At 43.4% G+C, this 17,428-nt stretch overlaps 1 protein-coding gene and 1 pseudogene across 3 annotated transcripts in view; one reads left to right on the top strand and one right to left on the bottom strand.

Moving 5' to 3' along the window:
• LOC100919414 lies at positions 1 to 1,494 on the bottom strand (annotated as a pseudogene).
• A 3,430-nt stretch (positions 1,495 to 4,924) lies between these two features.
• The window catches only part of MCCC1 (methylcrotonoyl-CoA carboxylase 1), a 45,909-nt gene continuing 33,405 nt past the window's right edge, over positions 4,925 to 17,428 (top strand). The window contains exons 1-5 of one of the 3 annotated variants that reach the window (XM_031957739.1): positions 4,925 to 5,107; positions 11,603 to 11,646; positions 12,484 to 12,623; positions 13,656 to 13,751; positions 16,659 to 16,780. In XM_031957739.1, the coding sequence (XP_031813599.1) occupies positions 5,025 to 5,107; positions 11,603 to 11,646; positions 12,484 to 12,623; positions 13,656 to 13,751; positions 16,659 to 16,780 (485 nt within the window). In that variant the 5' untranslated portion in view covers positions 4,925 to 5,024. Of the gene's footprint in view, positions 5,108 to 7,954; positions 8,428 to 11,602; positions 11,647 to 12,483; positions 12,624 to 13,655; positions 13,752 to 16,658; positions 16,781 to 17,428 lie in introns of those variants that run through there. The other 2 variants (XM_012546487.3, XM_031957740.1) reach the window with 2 other exon arrangements.

Below are 17,428 nucleotides of genomic sequence, written 5' to 3'. Positions count from 1 at the left end.
TTGAGTTTTTTCTTTTTAAAACTTAGTTTATTTTTAACATTCATTTTTTAAATTAATTAAATTCCAAATTTCCCTGAATTCCCTAAAACCCTAAATGCGCAGCCCATGCTCTCAGTTCCTTAAGCTTACAATCCAGGAACTTACTTAAATCGGCCACTTTTCTGCTTTCCTGAAATCTTCCTGTACTACAAAATCATGCATGATCAGCATGAATTGCAAACATACCTGCTTCGGTGCAAACATTTCTCAGAACTGCTCCATTAAAGCTATTTGAGAGCTTCATAATCTATTTCACTATGTTTTGTGAAAGGACATACATGAATCTTCATTATGTCTAATCTTGCTTGTTCATTTGGTAAATCAATATATATTTTGCTATCTAATCTTCCTGCACCCAACAAAACAGGATCCAATGTGTCTAGTCTGTTTGTAGCCATGGTCATTTTTACTCTGTGTAAAGTATCAAATCTATCCATAGATTCAATAACTACATTATAGTTCTCTGAATTTATCAGCTGAAGTACACTTAGCAAAAAATAATGGCCACCAATAGCATCTATTTCATCCATGAAAAATTATGTATGGTGGGTGATCCCTGGCATAACTGAACATTTCTCTGATCAGATGAGCACTTTTACCAATGTATTTGTCTACAATAAAACTGGACATAATCTTTAAAAAGTTGCAATCTTGCTGGCTAGCAACACCTCTTGCCAAAGATGTTTTTCCTCTTCCCGGTAGTCCATATAGCAAACAACTTTTTTGGAGGAATTATTCTTACATGCTGGAATAACTCCGGATTTGTAAGGGGTGATTCTATTACTTCTCTCAATTCCCTGATTTGTTCAGATAGTCCTCCAATCTAAGAATAAGAAACATTCCCATGATCTTCATGAGACATGAGTTAAACCAGTGGTTCAACTAATTTCTCTTGGCAAGTGTCTCATGAAAATTAGTGCAGTCCGATCCAGAGCAATTTTGTCCCTGGTTTCAGCTTATTTTTGTCAAACTGACACTGACAACGCACAATATATCTTGGTCCATTTATGCTTAACAATAATTTTTTTTTTTTGTTAATTGTTTAAGCACTTTATCCACATTCTGTACAACCCTTTGTAAGGTCTTCAGATAATTTTCAGATTTTTCATATTGCTTGGTAAGCTAAAAGTGATTTTCCTAAAAATGAAGTCAAATCATGTCAATAAACTACTCAAACTCCAGTGGTTTCCTATTTGCCTCTATGATTAACTAAAAAAAATCTGTTTAGTCTTTAAAGCCCTTCATAACTCAGCTCCCTCTCACCTTTCTAGTATTCTCCCCAACACTGATTCTTTGATCTAGTGACACGTCTCCTGGCTGCTTTGAGAACAAGGCACTATTTTCTTGGCTATCCTTCATGCTTAAAGCATGTTCCTTCCTCAAATCGGCCTATAGACCTCCTTGGCATCTTTAACTCAGAACTAAAAACCCAGCTCCTCCAAGAAACCTCTCCCAACTCCTCTTAAACCAGGGCCTTCCCTCCATTAATTATTTCCTAGTTCTCCTATACTAGCTTGCTAGGTATATATTTGTTTGCATGTTATCTCCTCCATTAGATTGTAAATTCCTTGAGTCCAGGGACTGTGTTTTGCCTCCTTTTGTTTAGGAGTCAGTACAGGCATACAGTAGGTATTTAATAAATATTAATTGCAAAGTAAAATATTCTGGATTTGCAGTCAGAGGAGTTGCTGTTTATTACAGATATGTTGGATAAGTTATAACTTATTTGACCCTCGGTTTCTTTAACTGGGATTCAGCTGAAACACCTCTAAGGTCCCTTTCTAGGTTCATGATCCTACTGAAAGATTATGGAAAATAAGAGAAGCCATAGAGATAAAAGGAGCTCTGGGCATCACCTTTTCAGGACATTGATAAAGCTACAGAATGTCCAGAGAAAGTAATTAGAGAGAAATGCTTAAGGCTCATGGTATCTGAGGATCTGTTGACAGGAACTATTTCCCTTATAAAATAGAAGATTTAAGAGGTATATGATATTTGTCTTTAAGTATTTAAAAAGCTAACTTTTGGGAAAAGGAAGTGCCAGACTGGTTAGACAGTCAATAAACACTTCTTTTAAGCACTTACTCTGTGCCAGGAACTGATAAATTTCAAATCCAAGCTACTTGCAGAGCTGAGGATGTTGTATTCTTTGGATTTGAGAGCTCTGAGCTACAATAGGGCTAACAACAAGGTGAAAGCCAACCGTTTCCAAACTAGGGCTGGCATCTATTTGAGGGTGTTCCTCCCGAAGAAGGAAGTAATTGATCCTGCATCCAGGCTTGTTAATCGCTAAGATAGGAAGACCCAGTGTCACTCCCCCTTTAAAAAATGTTTCTTGTGTTTGAGGCTGAAAGAGCAGAACTATTTAATAATAGGAAGTTACAGAGACAAATTTGGGTTTGGTAAAAGGAAAAAAAAAAGATCTTAATAAAGCAGAACTACGGCAAAGTGGAATGCCTGAAGAGTCAGTAAGCTCTGCTTCCCCATTCCCAGGTTGGTAAACAAAGGGATATTTTTTGTTCAGATGTGGATTGGTTTAAGAATCAGGGGTTCTCAAACTACGGCCCGAGGGCCACACACTGCGGCAGCTGAGGACATTTATGCCCCTCACCCAGGGCTATGAAGTTTCTTTATTTAAAGGCCCACAAAACAAAATTTTTGTTTTTACTCTAGTCCCGCCCTCCAACAGTCTGAGGGACAGTGAACTGGCTCCCTATTTAAAAAGTTTGAGGACCCCGATCTAATTCCTTTCAGCTCAGACTCTGGGAGACAGTTGAAAGAAACAAAAATTTAATTACCTTGTCTCCTTCATTACAAGTGATCTCCTTCTCCAGTATTTCTAGAACACTTTAACTCTTGTCTTTTGCTCTTATAACTCCCTTATCTGTTATCATTCTAATATCTGTCTCTCTGGCTCCTTACCCCATCCCTCTCTTTTTCTATCGCTTTTTTTTTTTGTCTCTCCTGTTTTTGTCTGTCTCTCTCCTCTTTTCTCTCTGTTTCTCTCCTCTTTTCTCTCTGTTTCTCTCCTCTCTTTTGTTTCTTCTTCTCTCTCCTGTTTTTGTCTCTATTTCTCCTTTCTTTTTCTCTCTCCCTTTTTGTCTTTCCTGTTTTTGTCTCTCCTTTGTTTTTGTCTATCTCTCTCTCCTGTCTTTTTCTCTGTCTTTTTTCTTTCTGTCTCTCCTCTGTCTCTATCCTTTCTCTTTCTGTCTTTGTGCCTCTTTCTCTTTTTTCTCTGAAAAAGAGGGGCTCTTTGTTTCTCTTTTTCTGTCTCTCTATCTCTGTCTCTTTCTCTGTGTCTATCTCTATCTTTCCTTTTCTGTCTCTTTTCTTCCTGTCTCTTTCCTATCTCTTATCTCTCTCTTGTCTCTGTATGTTTGTGTCTCTGTCTCTTTTTTGTTCTCCATGGGTCTCTTTCTCTGTCTCTTCTCTGTGTGTCCGTGTCTCTCTCTGTCTTTCTCTCTGTCTCTTCTCTTTTTCTCTCTCCTGTCTCTTTTTCTGGCTCTTTCCCTGTGTGTTTATCTCTGTCTTTCCTTTTCTGTCTCTTTTCTTCCTGTCTCTTTCCTATCTCTTATCTCTCTCTTGTCTCTGTATGTGTGTCTCTGTCTTTTTTGTTCTCCATGGGTCTCTTTCTCTGTCTCTTCTCTGTGTGTCCGTGTCTCTCTCTGTCTCTTCTCTTTTTCTCTCTCCTGTCTCTCTTTTTCTGTCTCTCTATCTCTCTTTTTCTGTCTCTTTCTCTGTGTGTTTATCTCTCTTTCCTTTTCTGTCTCTTTTCTTCCTGTCTCTTTCCTATCTCTTATCTCTCTCTTGTCTCTGTATGTGTGTCTCTGTCTCTTTTTTGTTCTCCATGGGTCTCTTTCTCTGTCTCTTCTCTGTGTGTCCGTGTCTCTCTCTGTCTCTTCTCTCTCTCTCTCCTATCTCTCTGTCTCATCTCTTTTCTCTGTCTCTGTATGTGAGTGTCTCTGTCTCTTTCGGTTCTCTTTGTCTCTGTCCCCGCCTCTTTTTCTCACCCCACCCCCACCCCCGCATCCCCTCCCAACACCAGCCCCTGAGGGCCCCTGCAAAGAGAACGCCCTAGGCCGCAGACCCGGGGACCATCTCTCCCCGCGGGGGTCACAAAGGAAGCACCGGAAGCAGAATTTGCGCAGTCTCCTGCAGGGGGCCGGCCGTGGCTGAGGGGCGGGAGGAGCCGGGAAGCGCCGGGCCTGCATCCTCGCCCTTCACCTCACGGAGCCTTAGTTCCCCTCTTTATAATATAAGGAGAATCACGGGGGGTTCTGTTAGACAGAAGGGAGGGTCCCGGGAAGCCTGACGTCACAGGATCCACTCGGCCCCGGGCCTCAGTTTCCCCTCTGTAACTAGGAAGTCCCGGAAAGGACTCCGGCTACCCAGGGCCTGAGGAACCTTCAGAACAACCAATCCGAGGAGCGGGGGCAGCAGGTGCGCGCGCAGCCGGCAGGGGGCGGGGCGAGGCGAGGGAGGGGGCGGAGCTGGTTGCGCGCTCCTCCCCGAGCCCCACCCCACCTCCCACCCCCGCTCTAGGACGGGGAAAGGGCGAACTGGAAAAACTACCTGAACCGGAAAGACTCCTCAGAAGGGAATGACAGAAAACCCCGCCCTACATAGCCCCTCCCCACATGCCCCCGCCCCGCCCCTCGCTAGACTCCAACGGGGCTCGCCCCCTCAGCGCCCAAGCCCCGCTCCACCCCTCGGCCCCGTCTCCCGCCTCTGGACACTCCGCCCAAAATCCCTGCTGAGCCTGGGGCGACAGACAGCGAGCGGCCAATTGGGAGGCGAGAAGCCTTACAACGCCCCCATCCTGATGCTCATTGGCCGCTTCGGAAACACTCCCCCCCCGGGCCCGCTTCGGATTGGCTGCGTACGGGCCGACTTGTGGACGGTGGCCCGGCCGGGAGAACCTGCGGAAAGACCCCGGGGGGGAGTGGGAGATTTGGGGGCTGCGAGGAAGCCTCGTGACCGGGGCCATGGGGACTCCTCTCGGGGCTGTGGCCCTGATGGTGGTGGAGAAGAACCAGTGGCGACATCTGCCGGGCCTGCTGCTGTCGGGGTGCGTGGGGAAACCGAGTCTGGGGCGGCGGGGAGGAGGGGCGGCGCACGAGGCGTATTCCAGGGACGTGCGGTCGCGGGGTGCGGGGTTTGTGTGCAGCGGTACGAGGTGTGAGCCAGGAGTGTGGGGGCGGGGTGTGTGGCCGGGTGTCCACCTGATCCCCGAGTCCGCCGGCCTCCCCCGGACCTCCCGCTCGCTCTGCGGCCAGCCGCGCTCTCGGTGGGCAGCTGAGGACGCTTATCCCCCCCCCTCCGCCAGGGCTCTGAAGTTCCTTTACTTAAAGGCCCACAAAACTACGCGTTTGTTTTACTCTAGTCCGGCCTCCCACAGTCTGAGGGACAGGGAACTGGGCCCTATTGAAAAAGTTTGAGGGCCCTGCCCTGGCTCTCCTCCCACCTCTCTGGCCGTGCTCCCCAGATCGCCCCCTCCAACGCTAAGCATCCTTCTCGCCCTGGCTCCCTCCCTTTGTACTTCCCGTGGCGACCTCGCCTGGAACCAAGGATTTCTTTGGGCGGATTCTCAGCCGCCCTCTCCTCTGGCAGCCCCACCTGCTGCATCTGGAATTGGATGTAGACTGTTTGTGCCCGCTATGTCAAAGGCCCTGTTCCCTTCCCTCGGCTCTGGCCCTGCCCCGCCAGGCCTCCTCGCCCACTGCCGGCGGGCTGCTGTCTCAGGGCTGTCTCTGCAGTCCCGGCTCCCGCACCCACCGTGATTGTTCTAAAGTGAAGGGAAGAGAAGTCACTGCCATGACAACAGATCTCAGTGGCTGTTTATCCCAAGTTAATGTGGACTGGAGAGATAAGGACAGATAAGTAACAGTTATTCGGCATTGATTATGCATCAGTTTGGGGCATACTAATGCAGGCAAGCGGCAATTCCCTCCCTCAAGGAGCAGAAGTTGTAATAGAACAGATGCAGGGGAGCTAGAAAGGGGAGAGGAGCTTTGCGGACATGGCGGCCATCTGGGGTCTCACCGACTCAGCCCCAGGCTGGCTCCCAGGCCAGAGTCCAGGTTTGATGTGGAAGAAGGAGCTTGGTCTGGAGCGGCCAGGTGTGTCCCCAGCTCTTGTTGGCCCGTCAGTCTCCTTCCCTCCCGGCAGAACGTGGGTCCGGCCACGTGTCTCCCGCACAGTCATGGCAGCCGCCTGACTGGTCTTCTTGCGTCACCTCCTCTGCCTCTGCACATTCTGGATCCGAATGGGGAAAAGTAATTCTTCTGAAGAACACGCCTGACCCTGCTACTCTTCTGCTTTAGAAACTGCTGTGACTCCCGGTTATTTCAAGGGCCTCCCCGTTACCGCTCTGCCAGGCCTTGGAAGTCCAGCTAGCTTCACTGCTGCCTCCTCAAGGTGTTCTCCCTCCTGAACGCTGCTGTCCCAACCAGCTTTGCCATTTCCCACAGGCATCCAGGCTTCCTTTGTCCAGTGGTCCCCACTGCCTGTAATGTAGCCCCTTGCTCTTTGGCCATTTAGCTCCCTCCTTTCCCTGTGACGGCTTTCCAGATCCGCCCTCCACAGAATTACCACATTTTAACTTGATGTACATTTTGTATTTCTCATGTGCGGGCAAGCACATATTGTCAGTACTGCAACAGTATTTACATGTGCCATGAAGTCAAGGATTTCTTTATTTCTTTCTTCCTTCCTTCCTTCCTTCCTTCCTCTTCTTTCTTCCTTCTTTTCCTCCCTTACTTTTTCCTTTCTTTTTCTTTTTTCTTCTTTCTTTCTCTCTTCCTTTTTTCTTCCCTCCCTCTGCCCCCTCCCTCCCTTTATTACTTCTTCCTTCCTTTCTTTTTCTCTTCTTTCTTTCTGTCTTGCTTCCTTCGTTTCTTTTCTTTCCTCCCTCCCTTCCTTCTTCCTTCCTTTTTTTCTATTCTTTCTTTCTTCCTTTCTTCTCTCCTTTCCTTCCCTCCCTTCCTTCTTCTTCTTCCTTCCTTCCTGCCTTTTTTCTCTTCTTTCTTTCTATTATTCCCTCCTTCCATCCCTCCTTCTTTCCCCCTTCCTTCCTTCCTTCCTTCCTTCCTTTTGTTCTCTTTCCTACCTTCCTTCCTTTCCTTCTTTCCTCCTCCCAACCTCCCTCTCTTCATGTCTTCTTTCCCTTTCTTCCCTCCCTTCCTTTCCATCTTCCCTCCCTCCTCTTTCCTTCCTTCCTATCTTTTTCTCTTCTTTTTCTGTCTCATTCTTCCTTCCTTCCGTTTTTTCTTCTTTCTCTCTTCTCCCATCTCATCCTCAAGCCTACCATCCAATAGGCATGTATTTGATTGTTTTGGGTATAGCTCAATTAATGAGCATTTGTTAAGCACTGGCTGTGTGTCAGGCACTAGGTATGTGCATGCATGTGATTTAATGTGCCTCCTGGTTATCTGTGTGTAGTGTATGCAGTGCTGTGGGGATAGCGAGGTGTATTTTTGTTTTGGGGAGGGATGTAGTTCTTTTGAGCTCACTCTGACAGGAAGAAAACTCACAGGGGCCCTTTTGAGAAGATTCTGCAGACCTCACTCCAGGAAAGAAATCTCCTTCCAGGAGACATTTTGCATGGACAGATCTATACAAACACAGCTGCCTCAGTTTTCCTATTTAGGAAAACCCTCTTTGAGAGTGTGACTAGGTTGTGAAGGTGTCAGTCAGTGCCCATTACAGCAGGAAGACTCACAGAATTATACCTCAGTGTAGTTTAGTTGGTCAGTCACATCCAACTCTTTCTTGTCAAGGTACTGCAGTGGTTACAGAGGAGGCAACCGGGGCAAACAGGGTTAAGTGACTTGCCCAGGGTCACACAGCAGGGAAATGTCTGAGGCCAGGTTTGAACCTAGGTTTTCCTGGGCCAGCACTCTGTCCACTAGCCCACCCAAGCCCGTCCTCAGGGTTTGAGGAACTGTTCTTGGCTTCCCAAAGGGTGGGAGGCAGGGACAAAACTCGAAGAGGGAAATTGTATTGCGTTCCTCACAGTCAGCGAGTGGTGCTTTCATTCTGTAATGGTCAGCAAGGACAGACGCATTGTGCTGATGCGGCTTCATTCTTCAGGTCTGGCTCTCTGGAGCGCGGCTTCTTGGGGCAGAGCCTCCGCTCCAACTCAGCACCAGGGCTTTTGCATCTGCCCTTCCTTTCTCTTCCTAGTCCCCATAAAATCAGGCCACTTTTCCTCCTCTTCAGATTAGCACATCAGAAGTTTTTAGGGGCCAGAAGATGGAAGGAAGAAGTGTGAGCAAAAACCAGAAGGTGGAGGGAGAGGCTCACCCAGTTCAGAATCGCCTTGTGTCACTGACAGGACCAAATATGGGGCAAGGACTCAGGCTTCCAGTGTGACTCACAGCCCTTCAGGTAAGAAGAGATACAGAGAGACAGTTACCGGAGAGAAACAGACAAAGAGGCAAGAGTCACAGGAGAGAAACAGGCCAAGGCAGAAAGAGAGGCAGAGAAAGAGAAAGAGACACACAGAAAGAGAAACAGAGACAGAGAGACAGTTACAGGAGAGAAACAGACACAGAGAAAGAAAGAGACACAGAAAGAGAAACAGACAGAGAAAGAAACAAACAGAGAGACAGAAAGAAACAGAGATAAAGAAAGAGAAACAGAGAGACAGTTACAAGAGAAACAGAGAAAGAGAAATGCAGACAGAGAGATAGTCACAGGGGAGAAACAGACAGAGACAGAAACAGACAAGAGTCACAGGAGAGAAACGGTCAGATAAATAGAGAGAAAGAGAAACAGAAACAGAAAGAAAAACAGACAGAGAGATAGAGAAACAGAGACAGAGAAAGAAACAGACAACAGAGAGACAGAAAGAAACAGTCACAGGGGAGAAACAGTCACATAAGAGAAAGAAAGAGACAGAGAAATAGAGAAACAGTCACAGGAGAGAAACAGACAGAGACACAGAGTCATAGGAGAGAAACAGAGACAGACAGACAGACAGAGAGACAAAGGCAGAGATAGAGAGAGAACATTTGTTAAGTGCTAACTGTGTGCCAGGCAGCACTATTTGCAGTATATAATCAAAAGTCAACAGTGTTTCCAAATTGCTCTTGCTTTTATATGATTAAAGCAGCTTGACATGGAGCCCTAGATCTTCCGCCTTGGCAATAATACACGCCTCCACATAAAGGAAGCCTGGCCTCTTTGAAAGGGAAGTAGGTGGGCACAGTGAAGGTTCCAGATGCCAGCCCCTCCTCTCTCGCATCTCAATCTCTGTACCTTCTGTGTCCCTATTTATGCCATGCTGACTCTCTTGTTAGAATGGAAGCTCCTTGTTGTTGCCCTTTTTTTCTGTCTCCATCTCTTTGCTCCCAGACATGCCCTTCATAAATGCTAATCGATTGGTTGGTTTGGAGGGCCAGAAGTGGCTCCTCTGCACCAAAACTCTCTGTCCAATGCCTGCTGGTATGGTGCTTAAAATACTCCTCACCTATTATTTCCCTCATTAAAGCACTGTCTCTAGAAGGCTCCTTGATATGAATCCAGCATTCATAAGACTAAAGCTCTAAAGATGCAGAGCATTATCTAGGCTACTGCTTTCATTTTACAAGTGAAGTAACTGAGGTTGTGAAAGTTTAAGGTACTTGGCCGGGGTCATCCAGGATATCAGTGGCAAAGTTGGGACTAGAGTCCAGATTCTAGGTTCTAATTCTGTACTTGTAGAGGCACAAATAAGCCCCAAGTCTCTGGTTGGAAACTTTGAGGCCTAGTTTAGTTTCCTCATTGTATAGATAAGGAAATACAAACCCAGAAAGATGGATGCTGTGACTGATCCAAGGGCATGCATATTAGCACAACAATAATTAGACTGAGAATTTTGAAAGCTAGCATTTATATAAGGCCACACATATCAGAACGACAATAATTAGGCTAAAAACGATTGCTAGCACTAATATAAGGTCACAAATATCAGAAGAACAATAGCTAGATTAAGAATGATCACTAGTATTTATATAAGATCACACATGTCAGAATGACAATAATTAGACTGAGAATAATCGCTAACACTTATGTAAGGTCACAAATATCAGAACAACAATAGTTAGACTAATAATGATTTAATTAGACTAAGAATGATCACTAGTATTTATATAAGGTCACACATATCAGAACGACAATAATTAGACTGAGAATGATCGCTAGCACTTATATAGTATTTCAAGCTGGATGTATAGATTTGGGAATCATCTGCATAGACTTAATTGAACCCATGAGAATTGATGATACCATCAGGACATAAGGGATAAAGAGAAAAGAAATGTTGGTGTTCAAGGAGAAGGGTTGGCCTTGATGGAGAGAAGAGCCAAAAGCATATACTGGTTAAGGGGTAGACGCTGAATGATGAAACAGCAAAGGACGCAGAGGAGTAATCAGACAGGGCAGATGGACCCAGAAAGTGTCATCTTCAGAGCCCTAGTACCGTGTCCAAGAGGAAAGATTTGTCAACATGGGATAGAGAAAGACAATAAGAACTTTAAAAAAAAAAAAAAGACATTCGATTTATCAATTAATTGATTGTTGGTACCCTTGAAGAGAATCATTGCATCAGAAGCTGGAAAGAGGTGAGAAGTGAGTGGCTGGCGCTGAGAGTAGGCAGCTCTTTCTAAGAGAGGCAGTGAAAGGGAGGAGAGGTTTTAAATGGTAGTTTGAGGGAATGATCTTGGGGTGAACTAATGATTCCTTTTGACTTTTTTAAAAGTATGTCAGATATTTGGGTCTACTAGTAGACAAGGACGTAGCCAATGGAAAGAGAGAGCTTGAAGATGAGAGAGGGAACATGAGCATTCCTGAATGAGAAGAGCTTCTGAAAGAGATATCAGGACTGTCTTGAGAAGGGCCCAAGGGGATCAAGACAAGAACTATCTCTTCCTTAGATCTGGAGCAAAGGGAGGTGGGCAATGAAGGAGCTCTTAGCAGGGGGGCTCAGTTTTCTCAGGTTAAGTAGGAGATCAGGCCAGGCCAGCAGGATTTGAAACGAAATGTTCCTGACTCTCAGACCAGGACACTCTTTCTCTACAGCAGTGTTTCCCTTGAACTGATTTAATTTAGTCAAGCCTCCTAAGATTTTACCTGAGATGAAAAGGACCTTGGAGATCATTAGCCTAATACTCTCATTTTCCTGAAAGGACCATATGTGGTCAGTCACCACAGCTGTTTCCTGGAATAGTAGTGAGAAACCTTAAAGTGGAAAAGAACTTTGTTTAGTTTTTTTTTTTTTTTAATTTTACAAAAGCCCAAAATGAGGCTTCCCTGAAGTTACCCATTAGTTATTTGCAGAGCTGGGACTAGGCCCTGGATTTCCTGATCTTTAGTGTCATATATTTTCCACCAAAGCATTATGCATTTTTAGTGGCTAAAGATTAATGGAAAGCACAGCCAAACTTTGAGGATTTGTGGGGTGAGGAACACTAAAAGGGTCAATGTGACACTGAAATGACCTTTCTCATTGAATAATGACGTGCTTTTCTTTAGTCATTCTGTTTCTTCTTTCATTATAATGCTATTTGGATTTCTTTTACAGGAGATGGATTTGGAGACAAAGAACTATGAAATATTCATCAACTGGTACTAAATTTTAAAAATAATTTAATATTTCTTAATGGAAATATTTTAAAAGAGTATACTTTTTCTTTCAATCTGTGTTACATAAAGAGAAAAAAATTTTTCATAAGCAATTTAGTGATTTTGTGATACTTTTATTATGATGATGATGTTTTCTTTGTATTTGTAGCTCTTACATCAAAGTTCTTTTGATATTAAATATCTAAATACAAATAGGTTTTAATGGAACACATTTATGTGACTGATTTTGATCTATCGATTGAAATAGTATCTCCCTAGCTTTCAGGATTATAATAAGGAAAAATAATTATTATCATCTTTAAAATGTTTATTAAGAAATTCTTTGTCATAACATTGAATTTCTACATTATATATTTTATAGAACTTTCTTTTTTTAAATAAACCATCAAAATAGTTAAAGAACATCAAATGTGTGATGACAACTGGAGATTTTTTCGCTAGAACTCCATTACAAGTACTGATGTCTTGGTACAAAGATACCATCCACATCTAATGCCAGAGATATATGCAGAATGTATCTTTGCGTAAGCGAGTTAATTCGACCCTTGGTTTTACAGAATCTAAGGGAAAACAAAACACTTCCCACTGGGGTATGTAAACCTCAATTCCCACTTTTAAGCTTAAGAACTCTTACTATTTCCATTTTTCTGCTTATGCTGGTTAACTGTGGTAAGAAATGAGCTCATCAAAATTGGCTAAGATCATATTTTTTTGGACTTTGGAATGTTTAAAACCCATTTTTAGGTTGATTAACATGATAGCATACTACTTACTTGTCAGTCATGTTCCAAGTCCCAGTTTCATTTGTGTATTAAACAGGAAGAAGCAATATTACCAAGGTCCTTATTGCAAACAGAGGAGAAATTGCTTGCAGAGTGATGCGAACAGCTAGGAAAATGGGCGTGCAGTCCGTGGCTGTCTACAGCGAGGCCGACCGGAACTCCATGCATGTGGAGATGGTATGTGGTCAGACCTGGAGGAAGCTGGATACCTTCACCTTCAAACTTTTTGCCCCTTTCTAAGTTAGTATACTCAGTTTTTCCTTAAAATTAGCCCAGCCTAGTGGAAGTTTGTGGTAATGATTTTTTCTAGTAATGATGATCATATTTTGTGTTTGGTTAGAGCTTTACAGCTTATCTCATTTGATTTGATCCTTGAGATAATCCTGTGAACTAGATTTCCACAAAGGAGGAAGCTGAGACAAAATGATGTGTTTGACATCATCCAGGTAGTAAATAGATTTACTAGTGATTACAGCTTGAAGATTCTGAAAAAGATCACTTTACAACCCCTCGTTGTACCAAAGGGAACCTGAAGCCAAGGAAAGTAGAATCAATCAATAAGTATCTGTGAAGCACCCACTATGTTAGAGCCTGGGGTACAAAATGAAATAGTGCTTGCTCTCTAGGAGCCTCTGTATTACTGGGGAAAACACCATGCACAAGAGCTTTGCAAATTCCTTCATACATACCCTCCTCCGTTGCCTCCTTGCTGAGCAGAAGCATTGGTCAGTTCCTGCAGGCCAGGCGAGCAGAAGCCGCTTGTCTTTGAGCAGGAGTCCTGTTTGTGTTCATCATCATCTAAGGACGAGTTTGTAGGGCTTCCTCACTAGAAAACGGGTGCCTTCTGTCTGGCCACACTGTTGCTCTATACCCCCAAATCCCAAGGAAACTCCCCATCTTTCAGAATATCACAATAACAGTGATAGACTAGTAGTTCTGATTTAAAGGGCACCTTGGGGGAATGTATATTAAACAACCACCTAAGTGACATTTGGAAAAAGTTTTTATTTTTTGGCAGTAAGAAGCAGCTTGGCAAGGTGATTAGAGGTCAAGTTTTGGAGGTGACTCTGGTCTTTCTAAGGGTCCCTATGAGCTTGAACAGAATCTCAGTTTCCTTGTCTGTGATCAAAGAGTTGCACTAGCTCTTCTAAACTATCTTTCAGCTCTAAACCCTACAGTCTGATAATTGTATGACATTTGTGGAAACAGGCAGATGAAGCATACTTCATTGGTCCAGCTGCCTCACAACAGAGTTATCTTTCCATGGAAAAAATCATTCAAGTGGCCAAGGCTTCAGCATCACAGGTAAGGGTCATAAAGGTAGTTCATATGAAAAAAGAATCTGTTACAGAATTTTTTCTTTTATTGATACCTTTTTTTAAAATCACTTCTCTTTCCTAATATATCTCTCCTCCCTCCCTTACTCAGCAAGCCATCAACAGAGAATAGAAAAGAAAGAGGAAAAAAGGCAGTTCAGCAAAACTAACCAACATATCAGCCAAGTCTGGTAGTGTATGCAATGTTCCACATCCCTAGCCTCTCACTTCTCAGTAGAAGGGAGAAAAGTGCATTTTCTCTTCTTTTCTAGGGCCTAGCTTGGTTATTATATTCAGAACAGTGTTCAGAGTTGCTTCCATTTGACACTGTTGTAGTCAGTGCATGTGGTGTTTTCCTGGTTCTCCTCCCTTGACCCTGCATCATTGTAGAACTCTGTTCCTAGTTCGTTTCTCTCTGCATGTAGATTTAGTCTTGGATCTCTTGCTATCCAATGGCTATTTTCACTTGATACCCTTCAGTCTTCTGAGATGAATTGTGTCCTATGCTCTTTCATCTTCTCCAGTACTTAAATTCCCCTCCCTAATCTTAGTCAATGGCATCACCTTCCCCCTACTCATAGTCTTGAATCCTCTGAATTATATTTGATTGCTCCCTCAAAGCCCATAAGGCATTAAAACCAGGTGATCTCCCTCTGAAATGTCTGTCAAGCATACTTATCCTTTTCTTTCCATTCCTGATTCCCAAACCCATAACTTCAGGCTTTATTAACCACCACAGTACGTTAGCAGGTCTCCTTATCCCAGAATCATTACCAGGATAAGATGACTGGAGAGAGTTTCCCCCACTGACACCAGACTCAGCTGTTTCAGTATAGTGGTGAGGTCAGATGCCAGATTAGAAGGTGTTTAGAAATAAGTAGGAGAGGAAAAGTAGAACAGTCAAGAAAGATGACTTTTTCCCTAGGTATTTGGCTTTCAGAAGGTGAAGAAATGTAAGAAAGGGAATTGAGGAAATGAGAGGGTCTAGGGAAGAATGTTGTTGGTGGGTTGGTTTGTTTTGAGATCTTGACCAATAGAGAAAGATTAAAGATTATAGTGGGCAATTGCCTTGGAAAACTGTTGGAGAAGAGGAATTGGCCTTCCTCAGGAAAGGACCATTTGTCCAAGACTCAAGCAAAGCAAGAATAGAGAATGATGTTCAAGGGGCTTGTGTATGGGATTGAAGAAAGACACAGCTCACAGTGGAGGTCTTCTGTTTTTGCTGAGAAAAAAAGAAAAAGCGAGGGTGTGTTGGCTTGAGAAGAGAAGAGAAAGTTTGGAACAGAAGTTGTGGGGAATACATTAAAATGTCCGCATAAGAAGAGGAGAAGGACTGCCTGGGAGCAGTGAGAGCCCAGCTGAGATTATTAACACACATTTCTCGTGGGTGCATATGCTAGTTTCATGGTTTCTTTCACCTGTATTCCATGGCCCCAGAGTAGGAGCAGAGAAGGCACATGGGTGGAACAATTCAGGATTAAGGTTTAGAAAGAGATTCATGGTGATGGGAGGACCACGTAAAGGTGAGCTGGCCTTCAAGAGTCGGGTCCTTATGGAAAAGAGGAGTAAGGGCAGAGCAAGGATGATAAATGAGAAAGCAGGGAGAAGGAGGGCAGTGACTGGAAGTCATTTTAAGGATGAAGATGTTTGGGAGAAGTGAGACCAAGGGAGAGATGGAAGTGAAAGAGATTTTGGTCTGAAAGAAAAATTTCAGCATTCTCTGTCATAGAGAGTGATGGTGATGGATTGTCCCTAATGTGTGACTAAGGTTTATTAAAGGTACAGAACGTAGGGGATGGTGAGGCTGAAGAATTGGAAATTCAGTATGTTTAAGGGGATATTAGCATATATTTTGAAGTCTCCAGAAATGAAAAAATGAATGAATGAGCATTCATGAAAATCTTACTGTATGTTAGGCACTGTGCTAAGCCCTGTAAATACAAATAGAAAAAAAAAAGGCAAGACAGACTTTATTCTAACAAGTTAATGATTTAACTAATGAAGTTCATGAGGGAAGATAATAGTAAGGAATATAGTAATAGTAAGGAAGATAATAAATAATCACAGCAAGCATTTTATAGTACTAAAAGGTTTGCAAAGTGCTTTACAAATATTATTTCATTTTATCCTAACTACAATCTTAAAAAGTCAGTAGTATTATTGCTCCCTTTCATATATGTATCTGTATTGGTTAGTATCTCTTCTCAAGAAGGACCAAAATGACATTACTCTGATGTGACGTGGTACCATGTATGTACATAAGTGCATGTGATGGATATATATGATGTCTCTAAAGTCTTAGTGCAGCTTAAACCTTAGGAAGTTTAAGGCAGCCAACTAGGTAGCTGAGGGAATGACTTCATAGGCATAAAGCACACTATAGGGACACCCAGTATAAAATAATACTTGAGCTTCAGACCTTAGGGCACATCAACAGTTTGGACGACATGCTTCATGGTCTAGAGGGCAAGGGTTTGTTTGGATGAAGGGGGAAGACTGTCTGCTAAGGACTGAACTCCTTGAGAAAGGAGTTGTGGGGCCAGAAGATCGATAACCTGCCATGGACAAGCGACTATCACTAGCTAGAGTGAAGGAGGAAGGAAAAGAGAGAGTTTGAGGGCCACATGCCAATCTCAGTCAATCTTTACATTTAGGTAGAGAAACAGCTCAGGAGATGTGATTTCAGGAGTGTTGGTAAAGTTGTATGCTCCTGCCCCTCCTCACACACCCTTATCCGAGCCTGAAATTTCAGCCTGGAACCTTTGTCCTTTTCATTTAAATCCTTGATCCCTCTGAGATGTAAGTGCCCTGATAAGGCTGAAACCGGACACCGCTGTCCATTATTTCCACTCTGGGAAGGCTCCCCATGGTGTTACTTTTTGTTCTTCCTTTTTAGGCTATTCATCCAGGGTATGGTTTCCTCTCAGAAAACACTGAGTTTGCAGAGTTGTGTAAGCAAGAGGGAATCATTTTCATAGGGCCCCCTTCATCTGCCATCAGAGATATGGGAATTAAGAGGTACGTCTTTATTTTTCTTCCCAATGTCCTTTTTTGTGCTAAGAGGAATAAGAGGTGGTACATGTCATAGGAGATGGAGGGCCAGGCTCGGAGTCAGAAAGATTTAGATTCAGTCCCTCCTCTGAGGTGCCTCAGCAAACCCTACCAAAATCTACCAAATCAATAAGATCTCTGGAGCGCCTGTGGAGCATTTTACAATGAGGAATTCACTGACCCTTATGTCTTTTGAACTGTGTCTTACTGCTGAAAGGGGAAGGATGTCTTACATGTTATTTCTCCTAATAAAACCATTATTTTTGTTCTAAAATGTTACTTAGGAAATGGACTTGGGGAAAGTTAGACATTTGTAATTATCCATCTGTAGTAACATTTAGTCAATGTAGAACTTTCTAATATTTGATGACCCATAGAGTATGAATTTCCTTATAAAGTTTCATTATATGACAAATGTTAGAGAAGATATGGGAAAACTGGAATACTAATGCATTTTTGGTGGAGTTATGAACTGATCTAGCCATTCTGAAAAGCAATTTAAAACTAAGCGCAAAACGGAGCTATAAAATTGTGCATACCCTTTGATCCAGCAATACCAACACTGTCTGTATCCCAAAGAGATTATAAAAAAGGGAAAAGGACCCGCATGTACAA

The sequence above is a fragment of the Sarcophilus harrisii genome, chromosome 3 (assembly GCF_902635505.1).
Source record: "Sarcophilus harrisii chromosome 3, mSarHar1.11, whole genome shotgun sequence".
Classification (NCBI taxonomy): domain Eukaryota; kingdom Metazoa; phylum Chordata; class Mammalia; order Dasyuromorphia; family Dasyuridae; genus Sarcophilus; species Sarcophilus harrisii.
This window is presented reverse-complemented; position numbering and strand designations above follow the sequence as displayed.